The sequence below is a fragment of the Pollicipes pollicipes genome, unplaced genomic scaffold (genome assembly GCF_011947565.3).
Source record: "Pollicipes pollicipes isolate AB1234 unplaced genomic scaffold, Ppol_2.1 Scaffold_2555;HRSCAF=2994_pilon_pilon_pilon, whole genome shotgun sequence".
NCBI lineage: Eukaryota > Metazoa > Arthropoda > Thecostraca > Pollicipedomorpha > Pollicipedidae > Pollicipes > Pollicipes pollicipes.
Window position 1 is genome coordinate 45,507,747 of NW_023596136.1, and position 27,155 is coordinate 45,534,901.

The window sequence follows — 27,155 nt, forward strand, 5'->3', positions numbered from 1 at the left end:
TGAGAGGAACAAGATGATGAAATGTTGTCTGGGCCATAGTCTGCCATGATAGGTTAATCTAGATACCTACAATACAAAAGAGCATTACACATGAATTGCCTCATTAAGGCATCAAATGTTGTAAGTAATCAAAAACAGGTACATTTATCTCTTATCTTTAAACTTCAATAATTGCAGTAGTGAAAACCGAATGTTCCAGAGAGCGGTGCCAGTCCTGACCCACCTGCATCATTGCTATGATATGGTCAAATTACTGAGCAGTAAGAGCTTGAAGGAAGGTATGTATCACAAACCATAAGAGATGTACTGGCCCACATGGCAATAATTTGATAAGATATTATTCAACCAGCATTGACAGGTGATAGCACACCATAAGCTAAGATGTAGCTGCACAAAGTGGGGTAGTTAAACGGCATGTTAAAACTGGAATTTAGACAGAATGCCCAAATGATCCACAATGCCTCCCTGAACATGGCCACGTAAAGGTAGAAGAAGGACCAGAATGTAATCTAGACTAACCTAACCTAACCAACCCTAGCCCAATTGGTGGCATCCAATATCATATTCCATGTCATATTTCCACCTTTTTCCACCTTATTAATTTTTATATTTAGTGGTCATGTTGTCATCTTACTTCCCCTTTCCTGCCCACTCCCTCAGCATCCCACAGTCAACATCCAATATCATATTGCATGTCATCTTTGTTATGCAGCAGGACATCACATTGAGTCAGGTTGTTGACTAATCAACAAAACAAGACTCCACCTTGAAAAGGCACTCACTAATATATCAAGAGATCACATTGAGCCACTTTGTTGCTTAATCAACAAGCAAAACTCCACCTCAAAAAGTCGCTCAACTAGTTGATCTGTCATGGGTGGCCTTGATGCATCAGGATTATGCCATCAGTGTGACAGACCATTTTGTATTGTGCCAGCCTGTCAACTGTGGCAGGCACATCAGTGAAGTGCTGCTACAAGGCAGGTTCAGTATTATGCCCATCAGTGTGACAGACAATTATGTATTGTGCCATCCTGTCAACTGTGGCAGGCACATCAGTGAGGTGCTGCTACAAGGGCAAGGTTCAGTATTATGCATCAGTGTGACAGACACTTATGTATTGTGCCATCCTGTCAACTGTGGCAGGCACATCAGTGAAGTGCTGCTACAAGGCAAGGTTCAGTATTATGCCATCAGTGTGACAGACAATTATGTATTGTGCCATCCTGTCAACTGTGGCAGGCTTGTCAGTGAAGTGCTGTTACAAGGCAAGGTTCAGTATTATGCCATCAGTGTGACAGACAATTATGTATTGTGCCATCCTGTCAACTGTGGCAGGCATGTCAGTGAAGTGCTGCTACAAGGCAGGGTTTAGTATTATGCCATTAGTGTGACAGACAATTATGTATTGTGCCAGCCTGTCAACTGTGGCAGGCACATCAGTGAAGTGCTGCTACAGTGCAGGGTGCAAGGCAAGCATCATTGCCTCAATGAGGTCTGGAGGGGATCTGGTATGATTTGTAAATTGGCTCTTGCAGAAGTTCAGAAAGTTGTGTTCATGGGGTCATAGATGCTCCTGGGTGAAATGGTTAGCTTAAACCTGTGTGGGGGACCTCAGAACACGTGAGGGGCACCCCCAAAGCCAGGTAAAGGGGTGCCATTGATTGTGTGTGTGGATGGTCTCCCAAACCCAGGGTGAATACCCAGATCCTAGGTAGAGAGTGCTAGTATGGGAACCTGGGATTAACAGGTGGGAAAATGGTGTCATAATGTTGTGGTGCAGTCTTTGGTATGGAGGTTCAGGAAGCAGTCTGCCCTAAAATGGCCTGAGAACACCACTACATCAGCCACAGGGTAGATGGCTACACTGCACAGGCCGTACTTGTGAACTCCCTGCTGAAGTTTCATCTGAGTTTTAGATGGAGGGACTTTGAATGACACCTCTCAGAAACCCACAGCGGCTCTTGACGAGCTGAGATCCGGCCTTTAACAAAACCTGGGGTGTGTGCCCCACATGCAGCGATTATCAGATCTGTGCTGCTTGCTCAGGTCCCAGTGTTATGTGCGGCTTTTGGCTCTTGCATGACCTGCATTTCTCTCAGTCATGTCTGACCCGCCGCTGGTGCCGCCGCCTCTGCTGAGGACCCAGGAGCCGCCGCCACCAGCACAGTCGGCCGGTCTGCCCACTGTGCCACCTCCACCCAGCCTGGGCATGGTGAGTGATCTGACCCAGACATCTGACTCTGCTCCAGTCTATCAGGTCGCCAATGTGCTCCATGGTCTGTGTTTTTTTCTTCTTTTGCTCACCACTGGGCCACCAATGTTGTTGAATTCTTCCAAGAAATCCACTCGATATATTTTTAAGATGTGCGGTTCTGTCACTCAGCGATGTGCTTGGAACCCAAAGAAGCAGTGACTGTGGCTCTCAGTAATCTATTATCCCTGTTATGAACAATGTAAGCCGCGCACCATCGCTGGATGCGCCGTGACCACGCGCCGCCACGCGCCCGTGTCACCAGCTGTCGGTCGGCGTGCCGGGGGAGTCGGAGAAGGAGCCGGCGTCCGTGCAACTGCCCGGCGTGCTCGAGCGAGCACTCAACTACAAGATCGAGCGCGCCAAGGAGGTGGGCGTCGACCCGAGCGAGATTGACCGCGTCGGTGAGTATTGGCGGCGGGGGGCCTGTCTGCGGTGGGAGGCCTGTCTGCGGCGCGGGGTCTGCCCTCGTCGGGGGTCCGCCCGCGGCCGCGGGCCCGTCTGCGGCGCGGGACCTGTCTGCGGCGCGGGATCGGGTGCCGGGACAGGCGGCTGGTCAGTGTCGGGTGATGGGGCGAGCTTTCGCTGTCCGCGTCCACCATCACCAGCACCGCGCACCTGGTGTTTCACTGCGGCGCGCGGAAGTGCAGGTTGCAACTGTGCAGACCGGTGCTGTGGGGATGTCACGTATGAGGGCGTGTGCGCCTTTCAGCCCAATGGGCAGTCTGTGGTCGCCGCCCTGGTGTGCCCACCAGGCGCCGACTGCGCGCACGTCGCCGCGTAGCGTCGCGTCCTGACGCCGGCCTGCCGCCTGCCAGTGCAGCAACGAGCGATGGCTCTCGTCGTCGGACGGGAAAAGAGCCTCCCCGAGCGAAATGACAACTTCCCGGTGTTGCAGCTGAACAGGCTAGGACCGGGGCCGGGAACGGTCGGGTTTTACGCATAATTTTATCTTTTGGTCGAAGATGTATGGACGAATTGGCGAAACCATTAGCTGTTTTCGTCACACGTGATTTCACGACGTGATTGGAAGACTGCGACGTGTAGCTCCTTCATGCGGCCGCTTCAGTGGTGCCGTCCACGCGGTTCCCGTGCTGACCTGGCGCCGCCGCCGGCAGAGGCGGAGGGCCTGGCGCTGCCGCAGGCGCCGCCGCCACCCATGATCCGCGACGAGCCGGCGGCCGTCACGCGCGAGCAGCGCGAGGAGAAGCAGAAGAAGCGCAAGGAGCTGCGCAAGAAGAAGAAAAAGAACAACAAACGGCCGCGCGCGTCGCAGCCGCTGCAGAACGGCGCCCAGAAGCCGGCCAACGACGAGCCGGATGTGGAGATCGAGTAAGGCGCCGTCGACGCTCTCCATGTGCGTCAGCAGGCATACCGTGTGCATGTGGTGACACGCGCCGTTTGCTTTCCTGTAGCATTGTGCTATTTTGCCAATGTCGGCTTACAGTTAGTAAATGGCTGAGAAAGCAGAGGACGCTGTTATGCATTATTGTGTTTTGTAATGCGTGTATTGCTTTGCACAGGTGGTGTTTAATCTCGGCTGTTTATAATGCGACTCGGATTATCGGAGGCAAGCGATTTCATGTTTGGCCACGAGATCAACCTACTTCGCGTCCGTACTCCAAGTCCCTGAAAGGCTGTAGCGCCGATTTTGGTGAAATAAGCCGAACTTACGGAGTGCGTGGTGTAAAGAAAGTATTTACCATTCGTGATCCTTTGGCTCTTCCGAGATACGACCGCTACGCCACAGCTGAGCCACACTCGACCCGGTATTGACCTTGGTCCTGACTGGACCCATCACGACCCGATCGTGACTGGACTCCGATCTTGGCCCCCACCCTCGATGCACTACGACCCTGACCCCGCATCGACCCTGACTCTGACGCGGTCCCCGCCCCTACCGCGGCTCTGACATCCGATCCTGACCCCGACCTTGACTGCCGACCCTGCCCCTGACCCTAACCTCCGACCTGATACCGGACCATGACCCCGGCCCTGACCTGATCATGACGCCGACCATGACCCATGACCCCGACCCTTACCTGGCCCTGACCCCGGTCCTGATGGACGGTTGCCCGGCAGGTACGTGTCGGACGCGCCCGAGCTGGACGTGGCCGACCCGCTGTACCGTCAGTTCGCGCACATCTTCGAGACGTTCCGCATCAGCGAGCCGACGCCGTCGGCAGCGGATGCGGGCGGCGCTTCGGCGCCGACCGCCGAGGCCGAGCAGCAGCCGCAGCAGCCGCAGGACCTCAAGAAGGTGCCCAAGCTGCTGGACGGCGACGACGACAGCGATGAGGAGGGCGAAAATGCCGACCACCCCAAGCTGTCGAAGCGCAAGCTGAAGAAGATGACGCGCATGTCGATTGCGGCGTTGAAGCAGCAGGTGGCGCGGCCGGACGTGGTGGAGATGCATGATGTCACGTCAAAGGACCCGCTGCTGCTGGTGGCGCTCAAGAGCACACGCAACTCGGTGCCTGTGCCGCGTCACTGGTGCTTCAAGAGGAAGGTGCGTGGCGCGACCTCCGGGTGTTTATCGCTGTGTGGGCATGTGCCTCAGCGTTTTCGTCTGCTGGGCCGTTTGACTCTGTTTAATGGTGGTTTTACGTGCGTCTGTTTTGAGGGGTGGCCGCTGAGAAATGAATGCTGCGGGCTTACCAAGCCAACTGACCCTGTGGATTGGGGCGTGGTGTGATCAGAACGATAGCTGAGGTGTTCAGGAAACTTCCAAGGATGGTGTATGCAGCATCTTTACAATATTTTGTGTGAAACGATTTGTGGTGCAATGGTACATCGTACAGCAACCAGTCTGTGAACATGAAAGTCGCCTTTGCAATGAAGGTGGTTCAAGTCTGTTTTCTCAGTAAGTTGTGCAACGTGAGTGCCGCTTCCCTCAGTATCTGCAAGGCAAGCGGGGTATTGAGAAGCCGCCGTTCGACCTGCCCGAGTTTATCAAGAAGACCGGCATCATGGAGATGCGGCAGGCGCTCGCCGAGAAGGAGGAAGCCAAGAACATGAAGGCCAAGATGCGAGAGAAGGTCAGGCCCAAGATGGGCAAAATTGACATCGACTACCAGAAGCTGCATGACGCGTTCTTCAAGTGAGTCGAATTGTGCATCGGAAAACAAAAGTGCGGGGTGTTTGTTTCCTGCTCGCTGACTTCGACAGTTTGTTTGATGCGATAACCTGTGTGCGTGGTGTAGCATTGATCCGCTGTGTGATGTAGCGTCGATCCGCTGTGTGGTGTAGCGACGATCCGCTGTGTGGTGTAGCGTCGATCCGCTGTGTGGTGTAGCATCGATCCGCTGTGTGGTGTAGCATCGATCCGCTGTGTGGTGTAGCATCGATCCGCTCACCTCTCGCTTGAGAGTAAATGCAAGGTTGGGATTGTGGTGAGCCTTCGCAGATGATGTGCGCCTTACCGTGCCCTTTTGGTGCTGCCAACAACGTGCTGATTGTTGTCCTGTCGCCAGATGGCAGACCAAGCCGCGTATGACCATTCACGGCGATCTGTACTACGAGGGCAAGGAGTTTGAGACTCGCCTGAAGGAGAAGAAGCCGGGGGACTTCTCCGACGACCTGCGCACGGCGCTGGGCATGCCCGTCGGAGCCAACTGCAACAAGATCCCACCGCCGTGGTTGATCGCCATGCAGAGGTCAGTTTGGGCATGCCCGTTGGAGCCAACTGCGACAAGATCCCGCCGCCGTGGCTGATCGCCATGCAGAGGTCAGTTTGGGCATGCCCGTCGGAGCCAACTGCAACAAGATCCCGCCGCCGTGGCTGATCGCCATGCAGAGGTCAGTTTGGGCATGCCCGTCGGAGCCATCTGCAACAAGATCCCGCCGCCGTGGCTGATCGCCATGCAGAGGTCAGTTTGGGCATGCCCGTCGGAGCCAACTGCAACAAGATCCCGCCGCCGTGGCTGATCGCCATGCAGAGGTCAGTCTGGGCATGCCCGTTGGAGCCAACTGCAACAAGATCCCGCCGCCGTGGCTGATCGCCATGCAGAGGTCAGTCCATCTGGGCCATTTGCAGCTGAGACAGGCTAGTTACATTTTGAAAACCATTCTCGCCAATGTGAACGGATGAGTATCATCCAGTCTCATTTTTTTCGCAGTGACAACAGCGACCCCTGTCTCGGGCCGCAGGCATGTCCTTCCCGAGCAGGACTGTTAGAAGTAATGTATATATATATATATATATATATATATATATATATATATATATATATATCGCAGTGCGGCGTATCCTGTCAGTATCTCACGGTGTGGAGGCGGCCCCACGTAACTGAGCGGCCGCTGCTTGCGCTGCTAAGTGACTCAAAGCGGCGCCGAACGCTCTTTACCGCTGCTCAGCTACCCGTGTTGCTGCGCCTCGGTCTCTGCCTCCCCCCCCCCCCCCCCCCGTCCGCCGTGCCTCTGTCTCTCCCTCCCCTCCGTCCGCTGAGCCACTGTGTCCGCCTGCCCGCCGTCCGCTGCGTCTTTATATCTGCCTTCCCTACGTCGGCTGCGCCTCTGTCTCTGCCTCCCCTCCGTCCGCTGCGTCTCTGTCTGTTCCCCCCTCCGTCCGCTGCTCCTCTGTCTCTGCCTCCCCTCCGTCCGCTGCGCCCCCGTCTCTGCCTCCCCTCCGTCCGCTGCGCCTCTGTCTCTCCCTCCCTTCCGTCCGCTGCGCCTCTGTCTCTCCCTCCCCTCCGTCCGCTGCGCCTCTGTCTCGCCCTCCTCGTCTGCTGCGCATCTGCCTCTGCCAGCTGTCATTCGCTGCGCCTCTGTTTCTACCTCCCCTCCGTCCGCTGCACGCCCTGCCCCGGCGAGCGGAGCGGGGCCGGCGCTCACCGCCTCTGTCGCCGGCCAGGTACGGGCCGCCGCCCAGCTACCCGAATCTGAAGATCGCCGGTCTGAACGCGCCCATCCCTGACGGCTGCAGCTTCGGCTACCACGCCGGCGGCTGGGGCAAGCCGCCTGTCGACGAGCACGGCAAGCCGCTCTACGGCGACGTGTTCGGCGTCCAGGGCAAGGACTTCGACGTGAGTTGACGACGAGTCGCGCTGGATGGGAAGGGGAGGGTTGAAGGTGCCGGAGTTTGCTGAGCTGATGCCGCTTTCCAGTTGTTTGTGCGTTGCTGGTGCGCTGCTGAGCTGGCGAAGTAGTCAGCAGACTACAGGCTAGCAGTCTCGGCTAGGTCTTCGGTAGTCTGGTCGGGTCGTGCGAGCACTTTTGGTCGCGGAATAATAAGACCGGGCGGTGGGCATCAACAGCGGGATGATCGGCGGTTGTGGCGCCCGCCACCGCTAGTAACCCCCATCCGCCGTGGCGTTAATTTTGTAGAGCGGACCGTCCTTTGATCCCGCAGCGTGTTGCCCGGTAAGTGCAGCCGTCAGTGTTGCCTAGGCGGTGCGTGGCTCGGTCCCCGCCCGCCAGGTGCCGTCCACGGCGGGGTCCTCTGACATCGACCCCGGCCCGTCCGCACAGGCGCCGTCCGCTGACGAGGAGGTGGAGCGCACGCTCTGGGGCGAGCTGGAGTCCGAGTCCGAGGAGTCCGAGTCCGAGGAGGAGTCGGAGGAGGAGGAGGCTGAGGGCGTGGAGGAGTCGGGCCTGGTGACACCGGCCGAAGGTCTCATCACACCCTCCGGCGTCACCAGCATCCCGGCCGGACTCGAGACGCCAGAGATGATCGAGCTGCGCAAGCGCAAGGTCGAGTCCGAGATGGAAGGGTGAGTTGGCCGCGCGCGAGCTGGGCATTCCGTGGGCGCCGCGCCGGCGGTGGGGCGGACGTGTTGGAGTCTGCGTCCGGAACCTGAGACGAGCTGAGGGATGGTGCAGGAGCAGGTTGTTGTGCGAGATCAGGCTGCAGATAGGGGGTCGATCGCCCCGCAAAGTCTGCTGGGTTCAAGCTAAAAGATATCGGTGCAGCTGGCGTGGTGTTTTCGCCTGCCCGTTATTTGTTTCGCCGTCGGTAAACGCGGAGCTTAAGACCATTTGTGACCTCATGAATTCCACGTTCGCTTCCGCCCCATCGATCGCTTTGTTATGGTGTCTTGCTGCGGTCATCAGGTGATGGGCAGCCGTTCGCCGGCGCGAGGTCACTGTAACGAGTCCGTGCCCTCCGAAACCGCTAGTCGGCCGGCGCCCGCTGCCCTGCGGCGGTCCGATCTGACGCCTGCTCCGCACCGTTGCAGCGGCGAGACGCCGGCGCTATACCAGGTGCTGCCCGAGCGGCGCAACGAGCGCGTCGGTGCCGCCATGATGGCGTCGACCCACACGTACGAGCTGCCGGGCCGGCGGCCGGCGGCCGGCGCCGGCGGCGAGGGCGTCGAGGTGGCGCTCGACCCCTCCGAACTCGACCTGGTCGACACGGACGCCATGGCGCAGCGTTACGAGGAGCGCATACGCGAGACCCAGCTGGAGAAGGAGGATCTCAGCGACATGGTGGCCGAACACGCCGCCAAACAGAAGGTGAGCGCCGGCGGCGGCGATGGAGGACGGGAGCTGGGGTGCGAGGCGGGCTCCCGGAGGGGGGGGGGGGGTGGATCGATTCGGCGCGTTTGTTAAGAGATCTGGGCCTCAACTACTCCATGATGTATGCTGGCGCCCAAGCTCTGTCCGATGTTACTGAAACAGGGACAGAGCGTGAAAGTGTACGAGACATAAGGCGATTCGAGGCTCCCGCACCCCGATTCCGCGCAAGGTCTGTTTGATATGGCGCCGCGAAAGGGACAAACTGGATCCGATCGAGGACGGCCGGAACAGACCCGCACCGGGCCCAGCCTTGAAGCCGATGGCTTGTTGTCAGGTCATGCCCATTCCCGTTGTTTACCGAATGAGTGCCGCTGACGTTTATCCCCGGTTATGATTATAGCTCGTCGAGTGAGTGGGCGCTGTTTGTTGGATAATGCATGCTTCGTTTACGTAATGGCTCTTTTGATCCTGCCGCTCCCCTGTGTGCTCTACGCGCACGATGAGTGGGAAGGCTGGAAACGCCCGGCCTCGGGGGTCGTTAAGATGTAAGCAGAAGGCGCGGCAGTGTGCGCGAAGAAGGGATGCTGTGTCGGTTGCCGTAGACGTGTGTCGGGGTCTGGATCAGACCGTCGGGGATTGGCGTCCGTTGTTGAACGGCTCCATTATGTTCCATATCCACTCGTGAGATCCAGGTCCCTGTCCGTGTGATAACCTGTCGGCGTTTGGCTAAATGCAGGGGGGGGGGGGGTCTACATGTGTCCGGACGCACCATTTCCTGCGTGAAGATATTTTCATGTGTTGAGTGACTGGCCTTCTCCTGCATGTGTTCACTGTTTCGATGTGTACTAGATAGAATTGGTGTTCGTCCTTGCCTTTAACACATCGTCTCGTTTGTCGCGTGCAGAACAAGAGGAAGCGGCAACAGCAGCAGCAGGACGACAAGAAGTCCAAGAAATACAAGGAATTCAAGTTTTGAAGCCCTGGCTGGATTCGCCTGTCTCTCCGTATCACCATCATCCCCGGCTCACGGGACACACTGGGCTGTCTCCCGGAGACGCGCTCCCTCCCCATTGCGGGCTGGGGGCTGAACTGCATATGTTGCCAATAAACCGCCTCCAAAAACGTTGGCTGGTGTGATGCGCTTGTGGTTATTGGCGCAAGGCAGTTGTCTAGGGCGTGGTGCGAGCGCAGCGCGCTGCGCCTGCGGTCAACGCTCGTCTAAAACGTGCGCACGTGTTGCTGCCACCTGAATGGCATTCAACACCAGCAGCTGTCCCGCGTGCCGACCTCGTGCACGTGTGTGGCTGTCGTCGCTAAATCCCGGTGCGCCGCTCTCGGCTGGAGAGGGGCTGCGCGGCACCGCCGGCGAGTCCGCGGCGCCCGCAAGCGCGGATATTGGGGCTCGCGGCGTGACGTGACCCAAAGGTACAGCGAGGTCGCGTGACCCAAAGATACAGCGAGGTCACGTGACCGAGAGATACAGCGACGTGACGTGAGCCAAAGATACAGCGAGGTCACGTGACCCAAAGATACAGCGACGTGACGTGAGCCAAAGATACGGCGAGGTCACGTGACCGAAAGATACAGCGACGTGACGTGAGCCAAAGATACAGCGACGTGACGTGAGCCAAGTCCAAGAGAAATGACCTATGGTGCGCTCTCCGCCGATCAACCCAGCACAGAGCCCTCCAGCTGATTTTGCGGAACTGCCCCCATGTTCGCGAATCTACGAGGTGTAAGCGTAACAAATCGCAGTCGTTTTATTCATCACTGTCAGTGGGCGTCGTGCCGCTCAAGACGGCCAGAACTGAATAGCGTGCTGTCACGTGCATGCGCTTCGTGCGGAGGCAAACGATCAACACGGCCCGGGTTGTTGGCTGGCGAAGCACTCGTGGCATGGTCGTCAAACACTCCCGCGAAACAACGTGGCGCGCGCCGCATAGCTTCGCTTCGTGTGTAGTGATAACTCGGTGACTGGATTATTATCTGGGCTGGTTTACAATGTGTCAGTCGCCACTTAGCGATGGAGGCACGACTTCTGTGGCGTTGTCGCAACCTCTGAACAGTGGGGCGCGAGGGGGACGCTTGCTAGCCGTTGCCAGTCACACGCCTCTCAGTGCTGAGCAGGAGGCCCGTGGCCGTTGTACTTGGCGAGCTCTGCCGGCGCCGCCACTCGCGGACGGCCCGGGGCGCTGGCGGACCCGAGATCGGGCGCGGCGTCTGGGGCGGCGGGCCGCTCTCGATGCTTCCGCCGCGCTACGCAGCCCGCAGCTGGCCGGCGCTCGCTCCCATCACGGCGCCAGCAAGCAGCAGCGAGACCAGCAGCAGCTCGCTCGTGACCGGCGTGGCAGCTCCGCTCCGGACTGAAATCAGGGCAGAGGCATTGCGTGACGGAAATGGTACGCGCCCGTGTTTCAGCGTGCCGGATAAGTCGCAGAACAGCTCTGATAGGGTATTTCGTTGGCGCCGTATTCCTTGTTCTGGAGAATGGTCAACGGCCAGCAAGGAGCGCTCTTTGACTCTCGATTCACCAAGCAAATAACTTTCACGTCGCTTCTGACCCAGCCCCCGCGCGCGCCGGACGCCGTGCCGCTCACCCGTGATCGTGGCTCTCCGCTGGCTCAGCACCTCGTGCCGCTGCAGCCTGCCGTCGGCGGCCACGGCGCCGCCCGCTGGCGGGGCGTCGACCAGCACGGTGGCCCGGCAGGTCAGCTCCGTGGCCCCTGACCTGACGTGCCGACCGAGAGCGGGTCACGGGTGCTGGGGTTTGACACGCAACGACGGCACCGGCCGAGAGTGGGCCATGGGTGCTGGGGTTTGACCCGACCGAGAGCGGGTCACAGGTGCTGGGGTTTGACACGCAACGACGGTACCGCTGTACTCAATGTCTGGGATGGAAACAAAGCGACCCTTTGCATGGCTGGCTGTGTGGCCGTGGGGCAGGGTCAGGCCTGCTTTTGGCAGATGCCCTTTACAAAGGCCGCGCCTTACGTAAGTATTTAGATATTAATCATGGCACTAACCGTTCGGAACTTTCGACCCAACATTCACCTCGGTAACGGATTTAGAAGCCTGATGTGAACAAAACGTCAGCAGGGGCGGATTCGCAGGGGGCCATGGGGCATGCCCCTTTCTCTCTTGGGGGTCCCCCTGAGGCTTAGGTGCTTTGAGGACGCGCCAAAATATCATGGCGAAGGGAATTAAAACCTGATCCTCTGATCCCTCCCTCTAATCTGAACCACATAATAGTTACTTTGAAGAGGCACCAAATTCCAGGGACACCACAAATGACCCGAAAGTAAGAAAGGGAGTACGACCAGAAAGTAAGTCGCGCCAGAAGTCTGCGAATGTCACCGGCTTCGCCGCTTCCTGGTACAACTACAGATTTTCAGCATCCGTGTCATGCGACGCCACTTAAATCATTACTATTTATAATTTGTGTACAATGCACTGGTTTCGCTTTTCAATCATACACTGTAGGGTCAGCAACCTACAAAGTGCAACTTACTGCTGTTTTTTTTTTGTCTCAAGTTAGCGATGGCTAGTCATTTAAACCGTGCTGTCGTACCTGACTGATGGTATTTAGGTGTACCGAAAATAATCGAAGTCGGGTACGAAATCATGCAAACATACGTACCTTTCCAAAAGGTCGAATGTCAAAACAGCCAGTGATGCCTTTTTTGCTCACGATTTTTGACGGCTCGGGCGCTGTAAATCTGCTGACTAAATTTTTATATTCATTATCTTAACTAATGCTCGCATCAAACAGTAAATAAGTTAGCATAGCAGGAAAAGGACAGTAAAAAGTAAAGACGGGCTGTGGTTAGATAGCACATCTTTTTACACACGGCAGCAGACAGCAGACCACGAGCGAAGCCGGAAATTCGAGCTGGTTTGCATCGCACAGCAAGCCACCGTCCGATGTTCTTAAGCGGGAGGGCTTCGCGTGCAATACAGGGGGCGAACAATTCGTGGCGTACGTCAGCAGTCTCATGAGATCAACGTCAACCTTGATTGTCAATCCGTAGTGTACGCGACTCGCCTGCCAGGCCGAGCTGTTTACCTGAACATGTCTGACCGTAGTGGTAGCCGCAGCCCGAGCGTAGCAGTCTCCATGCCGCTCGAGTCCACGATAGTAGGCAATCGGCTCACAAACTGGCTCTGGGCCTGCGACGGTGAGTTGGAGTTAGGAGCTCCACCGGGGAGTGAGATGCCAGACTGTCTCCTCAGACGGCCCGCGTTCCGATCAGGCAGTCGGGCAAGCCCATGGGCAGGCCAGCGTTCCGATCAGGCTGTCGAGTAAACGGATGGACAGGCACGCGTTGTGTTCCTATTCGCACAGCATATACCACAGCCGAAGGATGCCGAGGTTGCAACATCTCACACGTCCGGTTACGTAGCCGGTACGTTGCCGAAGGCCAACATTCCCTCCCACTTTGAACTTCCGGTCTCCTGAAACGACCAAGTAATTCCGCGTGAACGTTGATTTTTGAACCGGTGATACTGGCCTCCCATGCAGCTTGCTGAAAAGGGAACAAGGCAACCATACCTGGTGATTGTTGATGAGCCACTGCAATCTGGCAGCCGGCTTGGATTTGTCGGCGGTGCAGTTGAGGGAGAGGAATCCGTCGGTATTCCGTGCGCTGTCCTGGCCGAATATGAAAGGTCCCGCCTTCGGCAGGGCTGCAGGGCAGCACAGCACTGGTGACCAGCATGCGTTTGCCAGGCTACGGGTAGATATCAAGGCGTGCTTTACATCGACGGGCCCTCACAAGTCTCAGGCAATGACATCCGTATGACAATGACATCAAACAATGACAAACAATGACATCCTTTGACATATTTGGAGCAACGCGTATGACGCGTATGACAGCGTTGCCCCAAATATGTCAAAGCATGTCATTGTTTGTCATTGTTTGATGTCATTGTCATACTTTTGGGGCATTTTTTTGTTTTCGGGCATTTGGGGTTCGTGACATTTTTGTGTCCGAAACTCAGAACTTGGTCGCCATTTCACCAGTTACTACTATGACGAAATATTGCCAAAAACCGCAATCATGCCGGTGCATTTACGATCGCCCGGTGTCCACTCAACTGCGATTAATTTGGCATCGGTTCAACTAACACGCTGCACAAAGATGCCGACGTGTTCAAACCACCACGGCGCCATGTTGCACGGCTATACCGTCGGACTAGCTCACCTACGACCATCATGGTGGCGCCGTCGGAGAAGGTGTGGAAGGTGGGAGCCTCGTCCGACACCTGGCACTGGAAGTGGCCCGTGCTGTTCAGCTCGAGCGAGCCCAGACTGACCCGGCGCTCGTCAGAAGCGGCTGTCTGCCAGCAGAGTCAGAAGCGGCTGTCTGCCAGCAGAGTCAGAAGCGGCTGTCTGCCAGCAGAGTCGCCACACTCTGTGCTGTTGCGATACCGCGGCACAGACTGGCATTCGCAGCCAGCTCCAAACCGATGGCATTGGCTTGATAGGGCGTGGTGTGGCTGTGCTATGACGTCAGGCCATAGCACTGCTCATAATATGGTATTGGTCAGCTTATAATATTAGTCGACCATCACATCCAAGATGATGCGTGATGAAATAGGCAGATGTCAAATAACCAACGGCGTTGTTTTCCGGGCTAACCGTATGCAAGGCAAGAGGCCTCAATGCCACCTTTCAAGGTCTGAATAAAGGCCAAATGACGGGGAACGCCATAGCGAGCAAACTTCAAGGCCCAATCGGGCATTTTGAGCCCCAAACGTGGTTTGTCACCCGAACTAACTTCCTTGAAGGAAAATCAAACTTTCAATGTGACCTTTAACATCTAAAACAAGATTAAATGACGGAGGAAATCATAGCGATGGAGCTGTGAAACCCCATCGGGCGTTCTAAGCACTAAAACGTAGATCATCACCAAAAGAAACATCTATCAAGGTAACCCAGACTTTCCAGATCACCCTTTGTGGTGACCTGGAGAGCACCTAAAGGTGGTCTTGAATGTGACGGTGTTGGTGCTTGCAACGCCCCGCTGGGTCTTATACTTTGCTTGTTATCGCGTTCCCCACCATTTGATCTTGAGATCCTGAAGAATTACCTTACGAGTAAAGATAATCTTGACGGACGTTAGTTCGGGTGACCAACCACATTTTGGTGCTCAAAACGCCCGGCTGTCTCGCTGTTGGCTGATCATGGCATGCACTGAAGTTTGACTTGACGCGCCTTGTATGGTGACCTTGGACGCTCGGGTTACGCTAACAGTTACAGTCACGCCCGGGCGGTGATCCACGTTTTGGTGCTGACGACGACCGGCTGGGTCTCGGAGTTTGATCGCTAAGGAGCTCCCGTCTTTTTATGTGTGTTTTGACTTTGATGAGTGGCCTTGCAACCACAAATGATCTCGTTTTCTGTAAATTATCCGGTAAAATTGTCATACGAAAGAAGCTGGGGGAATCGGAGCACGGCACTGAACGCCAATGCAAAAACGACGTTGATTTTGCGGAGAGCGGTGGCCCCCTCTTATAATCGATCTGCGGTGAAGCATGGGAAGAATCGGTCTGAAGTGATATTCTGATCGCCAGTCAATTTTCTGAGACTCGCCTCCACGTACAAAAAGCTTCGTCGCAGCGCTGAAGGGTCATTATTTGCTATCATGGTCCGTGACCAGGCAAAACGTAATTGCGTGTGCAAATAGCCAGGGCATCTAACTCACACGTAAAAAGGGAGCATGCCACCTTTTTGTACCACTCACTTTTTGTTAGATCAGATGCATGCGATTTCACCAGGCACACCGGATTCTCGGAATCCCTCTGAATAGCTCAGAATTTGTATTCGAAGTAACCGCTGCTGCGGGAAAAATCTCATTGGATTCCCTGATCACCAAAGCAATCCACCTCATTTGCCTTGCTTTAGTGCGTGTTCTAAGTGTTCAACGCGCCTGTTCTGTAATGTTTGCAACACACTAATTTATCAAAAAATGTTTGTGTAATGAGTGCTACGAAATCTTGCAACGCTGCTTTGACAAAAATATGCGAATGTAAAGCTATTATCCCGCAAATTCAACGGAACGTTGTACTATGGCTTTGGTCTTTCACCCATGTCATTTACTAGTGTCTTTTCGGAAGCACTTCGGTTTTGGGAAACGGGGTAGGCGGTCTATCACATGGTCCAAAGCCACGCACTGGCTTAAACTTTAACCAATGCGCTTGTCGGTAACTGGCCATTGCCAACCGCTGCGTCAATCACAAACTGTACTGACGTCATTCAGCAACATTTGTCAGCTGCCCCAGCGGATTCTGACGTCGTCATGACGACGGCTGCCGCGACCGTCAGAAAGAGGCGTGGTGCTCTTACAAAACGTTGACAGGATTATCTGGACTCGAAAATGATCAAAACTTCTATATATTTTTTGTCTCGATAATGCTGAGGTAGCACTACACAATGTTATTATTCGACGTAACTGGTCCTGAGATTTCACTAGAGTATGTTTTTGAGAAAAAAACAAAGGTTGGACACCCTTTAAAATCCAGTAGCATCAAACTGTATTTAAATGGTTAATTTGTCGGAGAGACCATGACAGCAGAAGAAGACACAGATTCTGCATGATCTTATGTAAACCAGCGTCTACAAGCCTGCAACGAATGGCACATTTTGCTCAGCCGAGCCAAATATGCATTGCTCAGGAATGAGCACCCGACGGTGTTCTTATGCTGCCGCAATGATTAACGCTCAGATCTGTGATGCTGTTAATCCGCGCAAATCTATAGCGATGGGTTCAAACTTCAAAAACGTCGCTCACGGAGGCCCGTCGCTGGAACTCCAGTGGGGGCGTGATGGCCAAGCGTTTAGCGCCGTGGTCTCCCACGTGGGGCCCTGGGTTCGAACCCCGGCAACACCAGGGCCCCTGAGCGCTGATATAGCGATGCAGTCGCTGACCTTCAATAAGACGGGGACGTGATGACGTGTGTCACGTTCTCTGAAAACGAAAATTGGAGTTCCCTACTGCTAATCGATATCAGTTTATTGATCCTTTCGTTTTGCTCGCTTGCGCTGGCACGTTACCGCCCCAGCCGCCGCGCCTGGCATGAGGGCGCCGCCACCCACGCCGCCCGTGACTGGTGGCATGTCACGCGCCATCATCAGCCTGTGGCTCTCGTGGTATAACAGAACGCCGGCATCGCCCGTGGAGGAGGGCAGGGTGGGTCCCATCAGTTTTTGCTCCGAGCTTCTTCAAACCAGAAACTATAAGAATGATACGGTTCTCATACCTGCAGACAGCGATACCTTTCAGTTACATGTGAGGTGGTATAGTTTTTGAGAGCACGTCTTCATTTAGCTGGTAAGTGACCTCTGAATGAGCCGTGTCCAATTACATGACCTGCTCCACGCTAGGGTAAATCATCCCATTCTCCCTCGTGCACAAACGCAGCACAGGAAGGGCTGCCGAAACGTCTTCGCTTGCCGGCGTCTTGTTTCCAAGAAATACACCGCACAGGCGGTGTGGTGGGCCTGCCGCCGTTGAGGCATGAGTGTTCACAGTAATTAACGAACGACGGAATCGTAAACACTTGCTGGTCGTGTCCCCTGACACGAAATCGATCGACCGGCAGCATTCCGCCTCGCCAGAAACCCGGTGGGCGGGTTTAAGCGTAACAAATTTGCCTCCAGTCCGGGTTTAATGAGACTTTTGTGCTCGATGTAGCCTGGTGCAGTTTTGCTCGCTTTACGGCCCCCTAAACAAGTCACATGATATTGTACAAAGTGTTATATGGCTAGCACCGGAAGAGGAACTGCGCAAGTCACCAATCAATCATCAGCCTAACCGGGCTTTTACGTCAAATTAACGCCGCTGACTGCGTGGCCCCTGGCCGTTCATATTATGCCGTTACATCCGGTACTTGGCAAATGTTGCTGGCACCCGAGCCTTTCCTTTGTGGTTTTCCTGCAACTCTCCGCTGAAAGCCCGGACTTCAGCCGACCAGGGTTGCATACAGAGTGCACATGTCACAAACTAATGAGCTGTATGACAGGAGGTTTAATATGCACTGATATCCTGAACTTTCTTGAAAATAATTTGGGGAAACTCAAGTTAATGCCCGGTCTATCCAAATGCTTAAAAAAGTATAATAAGTTTTTTTTTGTCACAGACGGACACTCAGCCAAAGCATAAGACTCACCAGGTCCCCTCCCCCTTCGGATTATGCATACACAACATACGTTCACAAAAATGCCGGGCACATCGGTGAAGACTCGCTTGGGCTGCCGGCTGCTCGGCACGTAGCGGTAGAACTCGACGTCGTCCTTGTACCACCTGATGCTGTACAGCCCGCGACCTTGCAGGTCAAAGTCGCAGAGCAGCGTGGCGCTCTCGCCGACGTGCTTGTAGGTCGGGACGTTGACAGTGACCAGGGAGACTGACAGGTAACCTGCAACACGGCAGTCGGCGGTGACCAGGGAGACTGACAGGTGTCCTGCAACACGGCAGTCGGCGGTGACCGGGGACAGTGACAGGTGTCCTGCAACGGCGGCAGTCGGCGGTGACCAGGGACAGTGACAGGTGCCCTGCGACGGCGGCAGTCGGCGGTGACCAGGGACAGTGGCAGGTGTCCTGCAACGGCGGCAGTCGGCGGTGACCAGGGACAGTGACAGGTGTCCTGCAACGGCGGCAGTCGGCGGTGACCAGGGACAGTGGCAGGTGTTCTTAAATGCAGCAGTCGGCGGTGACCAGGGACAGTGACAGGTGTTCTTAAATGCGGCAGTCGGCGGTGACTAGGGACAGTGACAGATGTCCTGTAACAGCGGCAGTCGACGGTGACCAGGGGCAGTGACAGGTGTCCTTAAATGCGGCAGTCGGCGGTGACAAGGAACAGCGACGGAGCCCCTGCAACACGCCACTTGACGGCCGCTCGGGAAAGGGACCGGTCTTCTGTCGACGTCAACTGGCAGTAACCACAGGCAGCCACATGTCCTCACAACACATTAGTCCAGCCTGGACAGGGACAGTGACAGCTCCTTCACCACGTCAGTTGGCAGTGATCGCGAACGGTGACAGGCCCTCTGCACCGCTCCACGCGACGGTGACCGGGGTGAGCACCAGCCACCCTGAAGGGCGCCAGCTGACGACGGCCAGGGGCAGCGGCGGGTCCCGTGTCACTCAGTTGCTGGTGATACGGTACACTAACAAGCCGCCTGCGTCGCGTCAGCTGACTGTAATCCCGCTGCAGGAGCATCAGCAAGACCATTATAAGTCAGCACGATGGCTATGACCAAATGACTCAATATCTCGGCACAGATGTGACACCGCCGGCATTAGCAGCCACACACTTCCACGTAAACGGTCAGGGGCATTAAGCACAAATTTATAGACCTTTCCTTCTTTCGAAACGTTAAATGTTTAAAGGTGAACGGTTCTGGCCTCATTGGCCAGTGACCAGTGTCTAGTATCGAATCGTGTGCTTGAATTTATATGTTGCGCTGTGCGTTATGTCAACCACATGCTTCAAAATCAATTGAAATGGCAAGACGTGAAAATGACCAACATTTTCAAATCATTACTCTCATCTGACAAGCCATTCACGCAAGATACCTGGCTTAGAGAGCATTTGGTTTTGGACATTCACTTCCATTGTTCGATTACAAAAGACATGCACATATGCTCTCGTAAGACAAGCGGCCAATTCAGATCAAAACCCATCATTTGAGAAATCGTCGCATACGTCCACTGGTAGCACTTTTCAAGAAAATGGTGTCTGCGATAAGCATTCCCAAAACCGTCGGCGAACTTCGAACACGTCCGACGCGGCTGTCGAAGTTCGCTGCGATGCAGATTAGACACGCGTGGCCGGCACATTCTGAAAACTCGCCCGCTGATGGTCATCGCTGTCAACGGTGTCAGTCTTGGCCGTGTCGAACGCGACGCAGGTGGACGGCGTCGGAACTTGAGCTCGGCCGCCGCGCTGAACGGCCGCGCCGGGCCTGGCCACCAGGCCGCGAGACAGACCGGCTCCCCCCCCCCCCCGCCCATCTCCACCCCGCTATGAGGCTGGTCCGTCGTCACCGGTCGCCAGCAAATACATGGAAACGTGTTGGCGAGCCATGCTTTTCCGGTGAGTTCACGATGATCATGGTCATGACTCATGATATCAAAGACTGATAGAGTTAAAAAGCTCGTCGTGCTTAAAAGTGGCCTCGTTGTTCGCTGGCCCGTATTTCATGTATGATGAACACAAACACAAGCCCGGATAGAAGGTGCGCTCTGGTCGGCGGCAGTCTTAAAATGTATGCGCATCGCACTTCGGCCATCTTAAAAGTCATAACAGCCGCATTCAAGAGGCAGAATCGAACCATAGTTCCGGCCGTCGGTCATCGCTCGCTGTTTGCTGGATTCGGCAAGAGTATGGCGTTTCATAAACGGATCATTAAATACGCCGAGCATTTCAGAGCCCGGGACCAAGTTGTTTGATTGACTGGTTGTCATGTGGATAAAACCGCCGGAGGTTCGATCTTGTCGACTGTTTCCGTTACACTAATATCAAAAATAATACAGAGGAGATCTTTGTTCATAGAATTATTACTGTTCTGGTGATTGGATCGCTGAAAAGTATGATAACTTCATGTGCAGTCAGTAATTTATCCGTTATGTGAAACATTGGCGGAAGGACAAAAAACGATTGCAGCGCGAGTTAGCAGTCGTGCAAGGTAGCCCTCATCATAACTTAGGTGTAATTAATCACGCTATTTAAAGCACAGAGCTGATAACGATGCCTCATTTCATGAGTACGGGAGTAGTTGTATGGCCAAACAGAAAATGCGTCAGATCCCATTCTACAACGGTAATCCGAGGGAACAGAGCAAACCGCAGGCTGCCGACTGAGTGTTCATCTAGATGGCACGGCACGAGCCCAGAGGCAGTGACACGCACCCTACAACATGCCAATTACGGTAGTGACGTTTTACGTTGCCCGTCAGCTGACAGCGACCGGGGAGAGCGACAGGCTCTTTGTGACACACCAGTTGACGGTGGGCGGGACGGGGCAAGTCACCGCAGCACGTCAGCTGACACCGACCGGGGAGAGTGATAGGCTCCCTGTGGGCGGACGGTGGGCGGGACGGGGGCAGGGTCACCGCAGCACGTCAGCTGACAGCGACCGGAGAGAGCAACAGGCCCCCTGTGACACGTCCGTTGACGGTGGGCAGGACGGGGGCGGGGTCGCCGCAGCACGTCAGCTGACAGCGACCAGAGAGAGCAACAGGCCCCCTGTGACACGTCAGTTGACGGTGGGCGGGACGGGGGCGGGGTCGCCGCAGCACGTCAGCTGGCAGCGACCGGAGAGAGCAACAGGCCCCCTGTGACACGCCAGTTGACGGTGGGCGGGACGGGGGCAGGGTCACCGCGGCACGCCAGCTGACAGCGGCCGGATGTAAGGCCAGACTCTCAATAGTGCTCCAGTTGTCGGTTACCGGATGTGACGGTAGGCCCCTGCCACACGCCAGCTGACACCGACCGGATGTAAGGCCAGGCTCTCAATAGTGCTCCAGTTGTCGGTTACCGTATGTGACGGTAGGCCCCTGCCACACGCCAGCTGACCGGGTGACAGTGACGGGCTTCCGTCACTCGCAACACAGCCGTTGACGGTGGCCGAGGACGGCCACAGCACCTTGCGGCACGTCGGTTGACGATAACCTTGCTATTGACGTCAATAAGTCGATGATAATAAGTTGACGGCAGCACGTTGGCAGCAGCAGTGGTTTTCCTTTAGCAACCGAGATGACGGCGGCCTGAGACGGTGGAGGGTTTCCTGTACCTCGCCGCGTCCCGGAGACCTGGTGGTACACACGTCGCACGCCGGCGGACGCCTGCCCGGGGCTCATGCGTGACACAGTGACCTCGTCGGTTCGCTGGACGAGGGGCCCGCGCGCCATCAGCAAACGTGGCGACAGGCCGCCGGCCGGAGCTCGGACGGGGCCGGGGCGCGCGCGTGTCGGCCGTGTTTGAGAACTCCGGCTACGCCCTCGGCGTGGACGGTATCGCGTCTCCATCACGATGGACGGCCTTTCAGGTCCCCGCTCCACCAACACGTGATGCGTCGAACTTCTGAGATAAATCTGGGGTAACTTGAGGCACCCGTCGTCGCCCGTTGAAAGGCAAACTGGGCTAAACTAGTCGAACGCATTGTTCTCAGTTCTTAACGGTTGACTTGAAAGGTCTGGAACTCGAATGACTTTTGCCAGCGTAATGCAATTCTAATAGAAAATAAGGGTCAGGTATTTCACATGAAAGGCTTTATGCCAGAGGCGATGTGCACATTTCGGGAATAACTCACTCTTTCTTCATTTGTAGCACATCATTATGGCTTGCGAGTATTTAATATTTCTTAGATTACGTTGTTGATGGAAAGCGTAGCACCTCCACGTACTCCACTGATGACCTTACACGAAGACGATTCCGGTGTGAGGGATGACAAACCCATGACCTGCGTGTCGGCCAGCTCTAGAAGCAAGACGATAGAATGACACATGCTCCATTCCTAGCAGCCCAACGAAGTTTGAGGCTGTGTTCAGTTATTATGGGCCTTCATGTGGACCTACATATGAACCTATACACTGAACTTCGAAGCCGTTGTGTACTTCACGACGTTGACCTTCCGACGCTGACGTTGACCTTCTCTGGATGTTGGTTCTCTGAGGTGTACTGCTTGGTGAATGCAAATGCATGCATTTTCGTGACCCGGTTGGCAAACTGAAAAGGTTGAGCGTATCCCCTCGAAATAGGTATCTTTCCATGGCACGGTAACCTACACTGGACCGGCCTAACCATACGTGCTGAGTTGCTGAGGCTTGATGACCAATCGTAGTGGCTTTGTTTGACTTCGAGTTTGTATCTAGACAGGAGTAATCCAAAGACGTGCAATCTGTCAAAAGTGGCGCATGGGGTCCGGGCTTCACGGTCCCCAGCGCTGCTGTAAACGCCCGTATCAAGTGGTGAGTGCAAAGGGCAGACAAGCAAACCCTGAAAGATGGCTATATTCCGCGGGTGTACCGACTGCATAACGGACCAGCCTGCTGTGGTCCGCACGAGTTCAGGTCTTGGAGGGATGGAATCGCGCGGAACAAATATCGGGAATATGTGCCATATAGCACATGTTGTATGTGATGTGTTATGAGCTAAATTTGTTTTATAACTGTTTTATACATATGTAACACGTGGAATATATCACAGTTAATGAGATGCGAAATTCACCAGCAAAGCTCCAAAAATTGGCTTTACAAATGGCGAAGGTGACGTCCCGTTGCCTCACCGCCTGCAGATGAAGATGCTTATGTAATCATCCCAAAGAAGCGACAACTGAACGAATGCTCCAATTCCAAATGACAGATCGCACAATTAACAAAAGACTCCTAACGACAACCACTGCGTTTCTGAGTCGACGCCGCCGAAAAACTTGGGGGCCATGATAATCGCAATCGTTTTCTTTCTATTATATCGTTACACAGCCAACTGTTTCGGTCTTTAGCGTCTCAGTCCACCCGCAGAACGTAGCGGACAGCAGGGGCGCAGCGTTAGGCTCCGAACCGGCGGCGACACGGCCAGAGTGAACTCACCTTCGAGAAAGTTCATGTTGAGCCGCAATGCACGCCTACTCCAGGGCACATGCTGTCCGAACACATAAAACGCGTTCAGACGCCACAAACGTGGTGTGGTTGCATTACGCCATAAACGGCTCTTGTAAAAGCAGGCCCATGAAAGCATACGCACATCCCCGAAACAACTACGCTATTGGCCTGGTGTCCGTGCTGTGATATGAGCTGAGCGCGGTTTGTGGGGTGACAGTCCGGGGAAGTCTTCGGTCGCCGCTCCACTCTACCATGGTGTCCGTGCCGCGATATGAGCTGAGCGCGGTTTGTGGGGTGACAGTCCGGGGAAGTCTTCGGTCGTCGCTCCACTCTACCATGGTGTCCGTGCCGCGATATGAGCTGAGCGCGGTTTGTGGGGTGGCGGTCCGGGGAAGTCTTCGGTCGCCGCTCCACTCTACCATGGTGTCCGTGCCGCGATATGAGCTGGGCGCGGTTTGTGGGGTGGCGGTCTGGGGAAGTCTTCGGTCGCCGCTCCACTCTACCATGGTGTCCGTGCCGCGATATGAGCTGAGCGCGGTTTGTGGGGTGACAGTCCGGGGAAGTCTTTGGTCGCCGCTCCACTCTACCATGGTGTCCGTGCCGCGATATGAGCTGAGCGCGGTTTGTGGGGTGGCGGTCCGGGGAAGTCTTCGGTCGTCGCTCCACTCTACCATGGTGTCCGTGCCGCGATATGAGCTGAGCGCGGTTTGTGGGGTGGCGGTCCGGGGAAGTCTTCGGTCGCCGCTCCACTCTACCATGGTGTCCGTGCCGCGATATGAGCTGAGCGCGGTTTGAGGGGTGACAGTCCGGAGAAGTCCTCAGCCGTCGCTCCACTCCACCATTAGGAGCAATATTAGACTGAAGATTCGCAGCGTTTTGGAAGTGGGAACTCGAACAAATACATTGTTATGAAAAGTAGGCGGGCGACTCAGCCTGCTGCAAAACCAGCCTGCATGTATTGCATCTAGTTTATCAGAAGAAAATATGAAACCGGGTAATATACCATTGACCTGATTGCACACCAAAATGTTGGCGCTTATAACTAGGTGTGGTTCTGGGATTTAAATCCAGATTTTCAGGCTTCCCATTCTCGTTTTTTAAGACTTGAGGATTTCGGAGGTTCGAATCTATCCCAATACATTTGAATCCGAGAATCCGAATCCTCGGCTCTTAAATATCCTGTCAACACTCATGGCAATTGTTACGAATACATCTCGCGGTTCGTCACCGCAAGTCGATGAGAATTTGCCAAAGAGGAGGGGCCCAGATGTTTCTTGGGGCTAAAACATAGCGCAAAAGTCACGGGTCTAATGTTGCTTTTGGAAGTCTAGGCGGAAGGAGTTCTACCTTCCGCGAACCAACGACTTGTAGCCTTAACAGCAGTCGGAAAAGTGCATCGAAAGTGCAAAAGTGCATGAAAAGTACCATCGGAAAAGTGGTGTTTGTTTGTGGACATGCCACAGTGAAATTTTCGGCTTCGGGCTCAGTTTTGGAAAAGGAAAACTTGTGTTCTCCTGTGTCTGTGTCTGTGTCCAATATTTTCTCAGTCTGGTACACAGTGAAATTGAAGTCTGGTCCGAAGCTAAAATGCGCTGCTGCCCAGCCCGCACTGCCAAGGTTTGTTTATTATCCGCCCGCAAATATGCTATCACGCGTAGGAAAAAAAACTTCGTTCAAGACCAACGCTAGCAAGCCTTCCACTCACCCACGACTTCGTGCCCCATGACTAAAAAACAGCATCCAGCCAGGAAACAACAGAAGAGTTCCCATTCGGTTCCCGGTGGTCGTGGCTTACCGGGCAGGCAGCAGAGGGAGAGCGCCAGCAGCGCCACACGCCGCATGGCGGCGGACTCGGCAACCACCAGACCTCGACTGACCGCGCGGGCGCCGGGCTGCTCACCGACCCCTGCTCGTCGGCGCAGCTAAGTGACGTCACAGGAGGTGGCCTGAGGGTCGACTGAGACGGGTGTGCACTCGCCCCCTCCCCCTCCCCCATACGCCTCTCCGGGGCTATTTGCAGAGCGGGCGTGTTCTCACACCCGGGGGTGGGACTTCGCAACTTTTGAGGCGGCCTGAGGCCGCTCTGCCTCTTTAGTTTTGTTTCCTCTGCTAAATTTAGCTCGTGTGCCCCTGTGCCACTGAAAGTTACGGATGTCGATTTGTATGCTTTTGGGTTGGCGACTGCCCCACACCCTCAGTGTCCAAGCCGCTCCCCCCCCCCCCCCCCCCCCCCCCCAGCTCATCACTGAGTTTGCACCCAACCTTTTGGAGCCTTAGCACAGAGTATAAGGAATGGGAGCCCAAAATTGTACCGCTTTTGAGGGGGGCTTATAATGATTTTGTAAAAGGAATAAGGGAACCTAATATTGTGATGTCCTGTTAAGTCGAGTGCAGCTGACTGAGGTACTCAGAATTCTGAAGCCAAACGTTCAGACTTCTAAGGCCCAATGTTCTTGCCATGTTTACCTGAACATAAATCTCCTTATTGCTGCGTGCAAGTGCAAGTGCAAACGCAAGTGCAATAGTTTTATGTCTCGTTGACTCTGGTGTCAGTTTGTGGTAATGTCTGAACGTGTTGTCATCATACAGCGACATCAGTGAAGATCTACATGCCGCAGCAATTTGCGTTATTCTGCCTCGACTTCACATTGGAGAGTGGACAGATGTGGAACAATATGAACCAAAAACCAGACGAATTACGAGCTGCCGATTTCCGAAAAACTCTTGAAATACGATGACCTCCAACGCAACGCGCGGTGACGAAGCCAAGGATTTTGAATGGGAGACAGGATTTTTCATGGGACCTCCTGGACAAAATGGGATCTCACAAAGGGTCTTCAGGGCAGTGTTGTATTCAAGGGCAAAGGGCACTAACGGCATGCGCCCTCTTGGGAAATTATTACATGCATCATATCCAAGCAAACACATGTTGACAATGAAAAAAACAGAGTAATTACGATTCTGGTTATCCAGTAAACATGCTAATATTTCTAAAACAGGGTCTTCTGTTCCAGAACAAGGGCCTCCTGATGCATGGGGGGGGGGGGGCTCCTTATCTAGAACAGGATGCTTTCGATTGACGAAGGGGTTTCTAAATGCAGCCAAGTGATCTTGTTTTCCCGAAACAGGGCATCCTGATCCGAAACGGACATCTGATGCGTGAAAGAGGACTCCTGTTCCATAAACGGGGCATCTGAATATAGAGGGTGCCTCCTAACCCTAAACAGGGCCTCCTTGTTAGTACCGGGGCCTCCCCGAGCCAACAAAGGGGCCTCCTTAACAAAGAAGAGCCTATTAATAGATAGCATATACTACCTTATTCATGAAGATGGCCTCTTGATCCAGAAAACGAGCCTCTTGATTTAGAAGGGCTCTGCTAATCCCGAACATTTGTCCGGTCAATCTGAGCATGATAGCCCCCCCCCCCTTTGTATGAGATGAACAAGACCTCTCGAACGTGAAATGAGGGGACCGCTCTTTATCGTGCTTAGCACACTTCGGCTGGTCTGCGGTGCGGTGGCCCATTGCGTGGTCTGGCTGGGAACGCTTGCCACAAATAGCCTGGTAATGGTTATCAAACCAGAAAAAGCGCGTGAAACATCTCATGGGGCTGAGGATAAAACTACGCGCTTTCGCCCTCGCAGAGCCCACGCCGACGTCTGCCGGTAGGTCGGTTCTACCGCAGGCGGGCACGCTGCCGTTCGTGAGGACCGGATCGGCACCACGCCGCACCGTCATCCGACGGGCGTCAGTGATCCCTAACTCACCCAACCCTCCCACCATCTTCTCTTCACTGACGCCTTTAATGTTGATACAGTTCACGATTCCGTTGGGAGAGTC

The 27,155-nt window shown here is 54.9% G+C and overlaps 3 protein-coding genes across 3 annotated transcripts; 2 read left to right on the forward strand and 1 right to left on the reverse strand.

The window, feature by feature from the left end:
* Positions 1-2,104: 2,104 nt before the first annotated feature.
* On the forward strand, positions 2,105-4,552 carry LOC119101796 (splicing factor 3B subunit 2-like). Its single transcript, XM_037225223.1, has 5 exons — positions 2,105-2,215; positions 2,520-2,658; positions 3,373-3,586; positions 4,337-4,445; positions 4,547-4,552. Exons 1-5 carry the CDS (start codon positions 2,105-2,107, stop codon positions 4,550-4,552), a joined length of 579 nt encoding a protein of 192 aa, XP_037081118.1.
* Positions 3,519-9,834, forward strand: LOC119110009 (splicing factor 3B subunit 2). The gene is made up of 8 exons (XM_037233760.1): positions 3,519-3,586; positions 4,337-4,763; positions 5,152-5,354; positions 5,728-5,910; positions 7,107-7,278; positions 7,724-7,965; positions 8,431-8,707; positions 9,615-9,834. The coding sequence occupies exons 2-8, from the start codon at positions 4,605-4,607 to the stop codon at positions 9,684-9,686; spliced, it is 1,308 nt and encodes a 435-aa protein (XP_037089655.1). The 5' UTR covers positions 3,519-3,586; positions 4,337-4,604; the 3' UTR covers positions 9,687-9,834.
* Positions 9,835-10,466: 632 nt separating this feature from the next.
* Positions 10,467-25,169, reverse strand: LOC119111918 (uncharacterized). The gene is made up of 7 exons (XM_037235798.1): positions 25,111-25,169; positions 17,919-18,127; positions 13,912-14,047; positions 13,260-13,393; positions 12,774-12,877; positions 11,308-11,438; positions 10,467-11,073 (listed from the first exon to the last, which is right to left on the reverse strand). Exons 1-7 carry the CDS (start codon positions 25,154-25,156, stop codon positions 10,967-10,969), a joined length of 867 nt encoding a protein of 288 aa, XP_037091693.1. The 5' UTR covers positions 25,157-25,169; the 3' UTR covers positions 10,467-10,966.
* Positions 25,170-27,155: the final 1,986 nt, after the last annotated feature.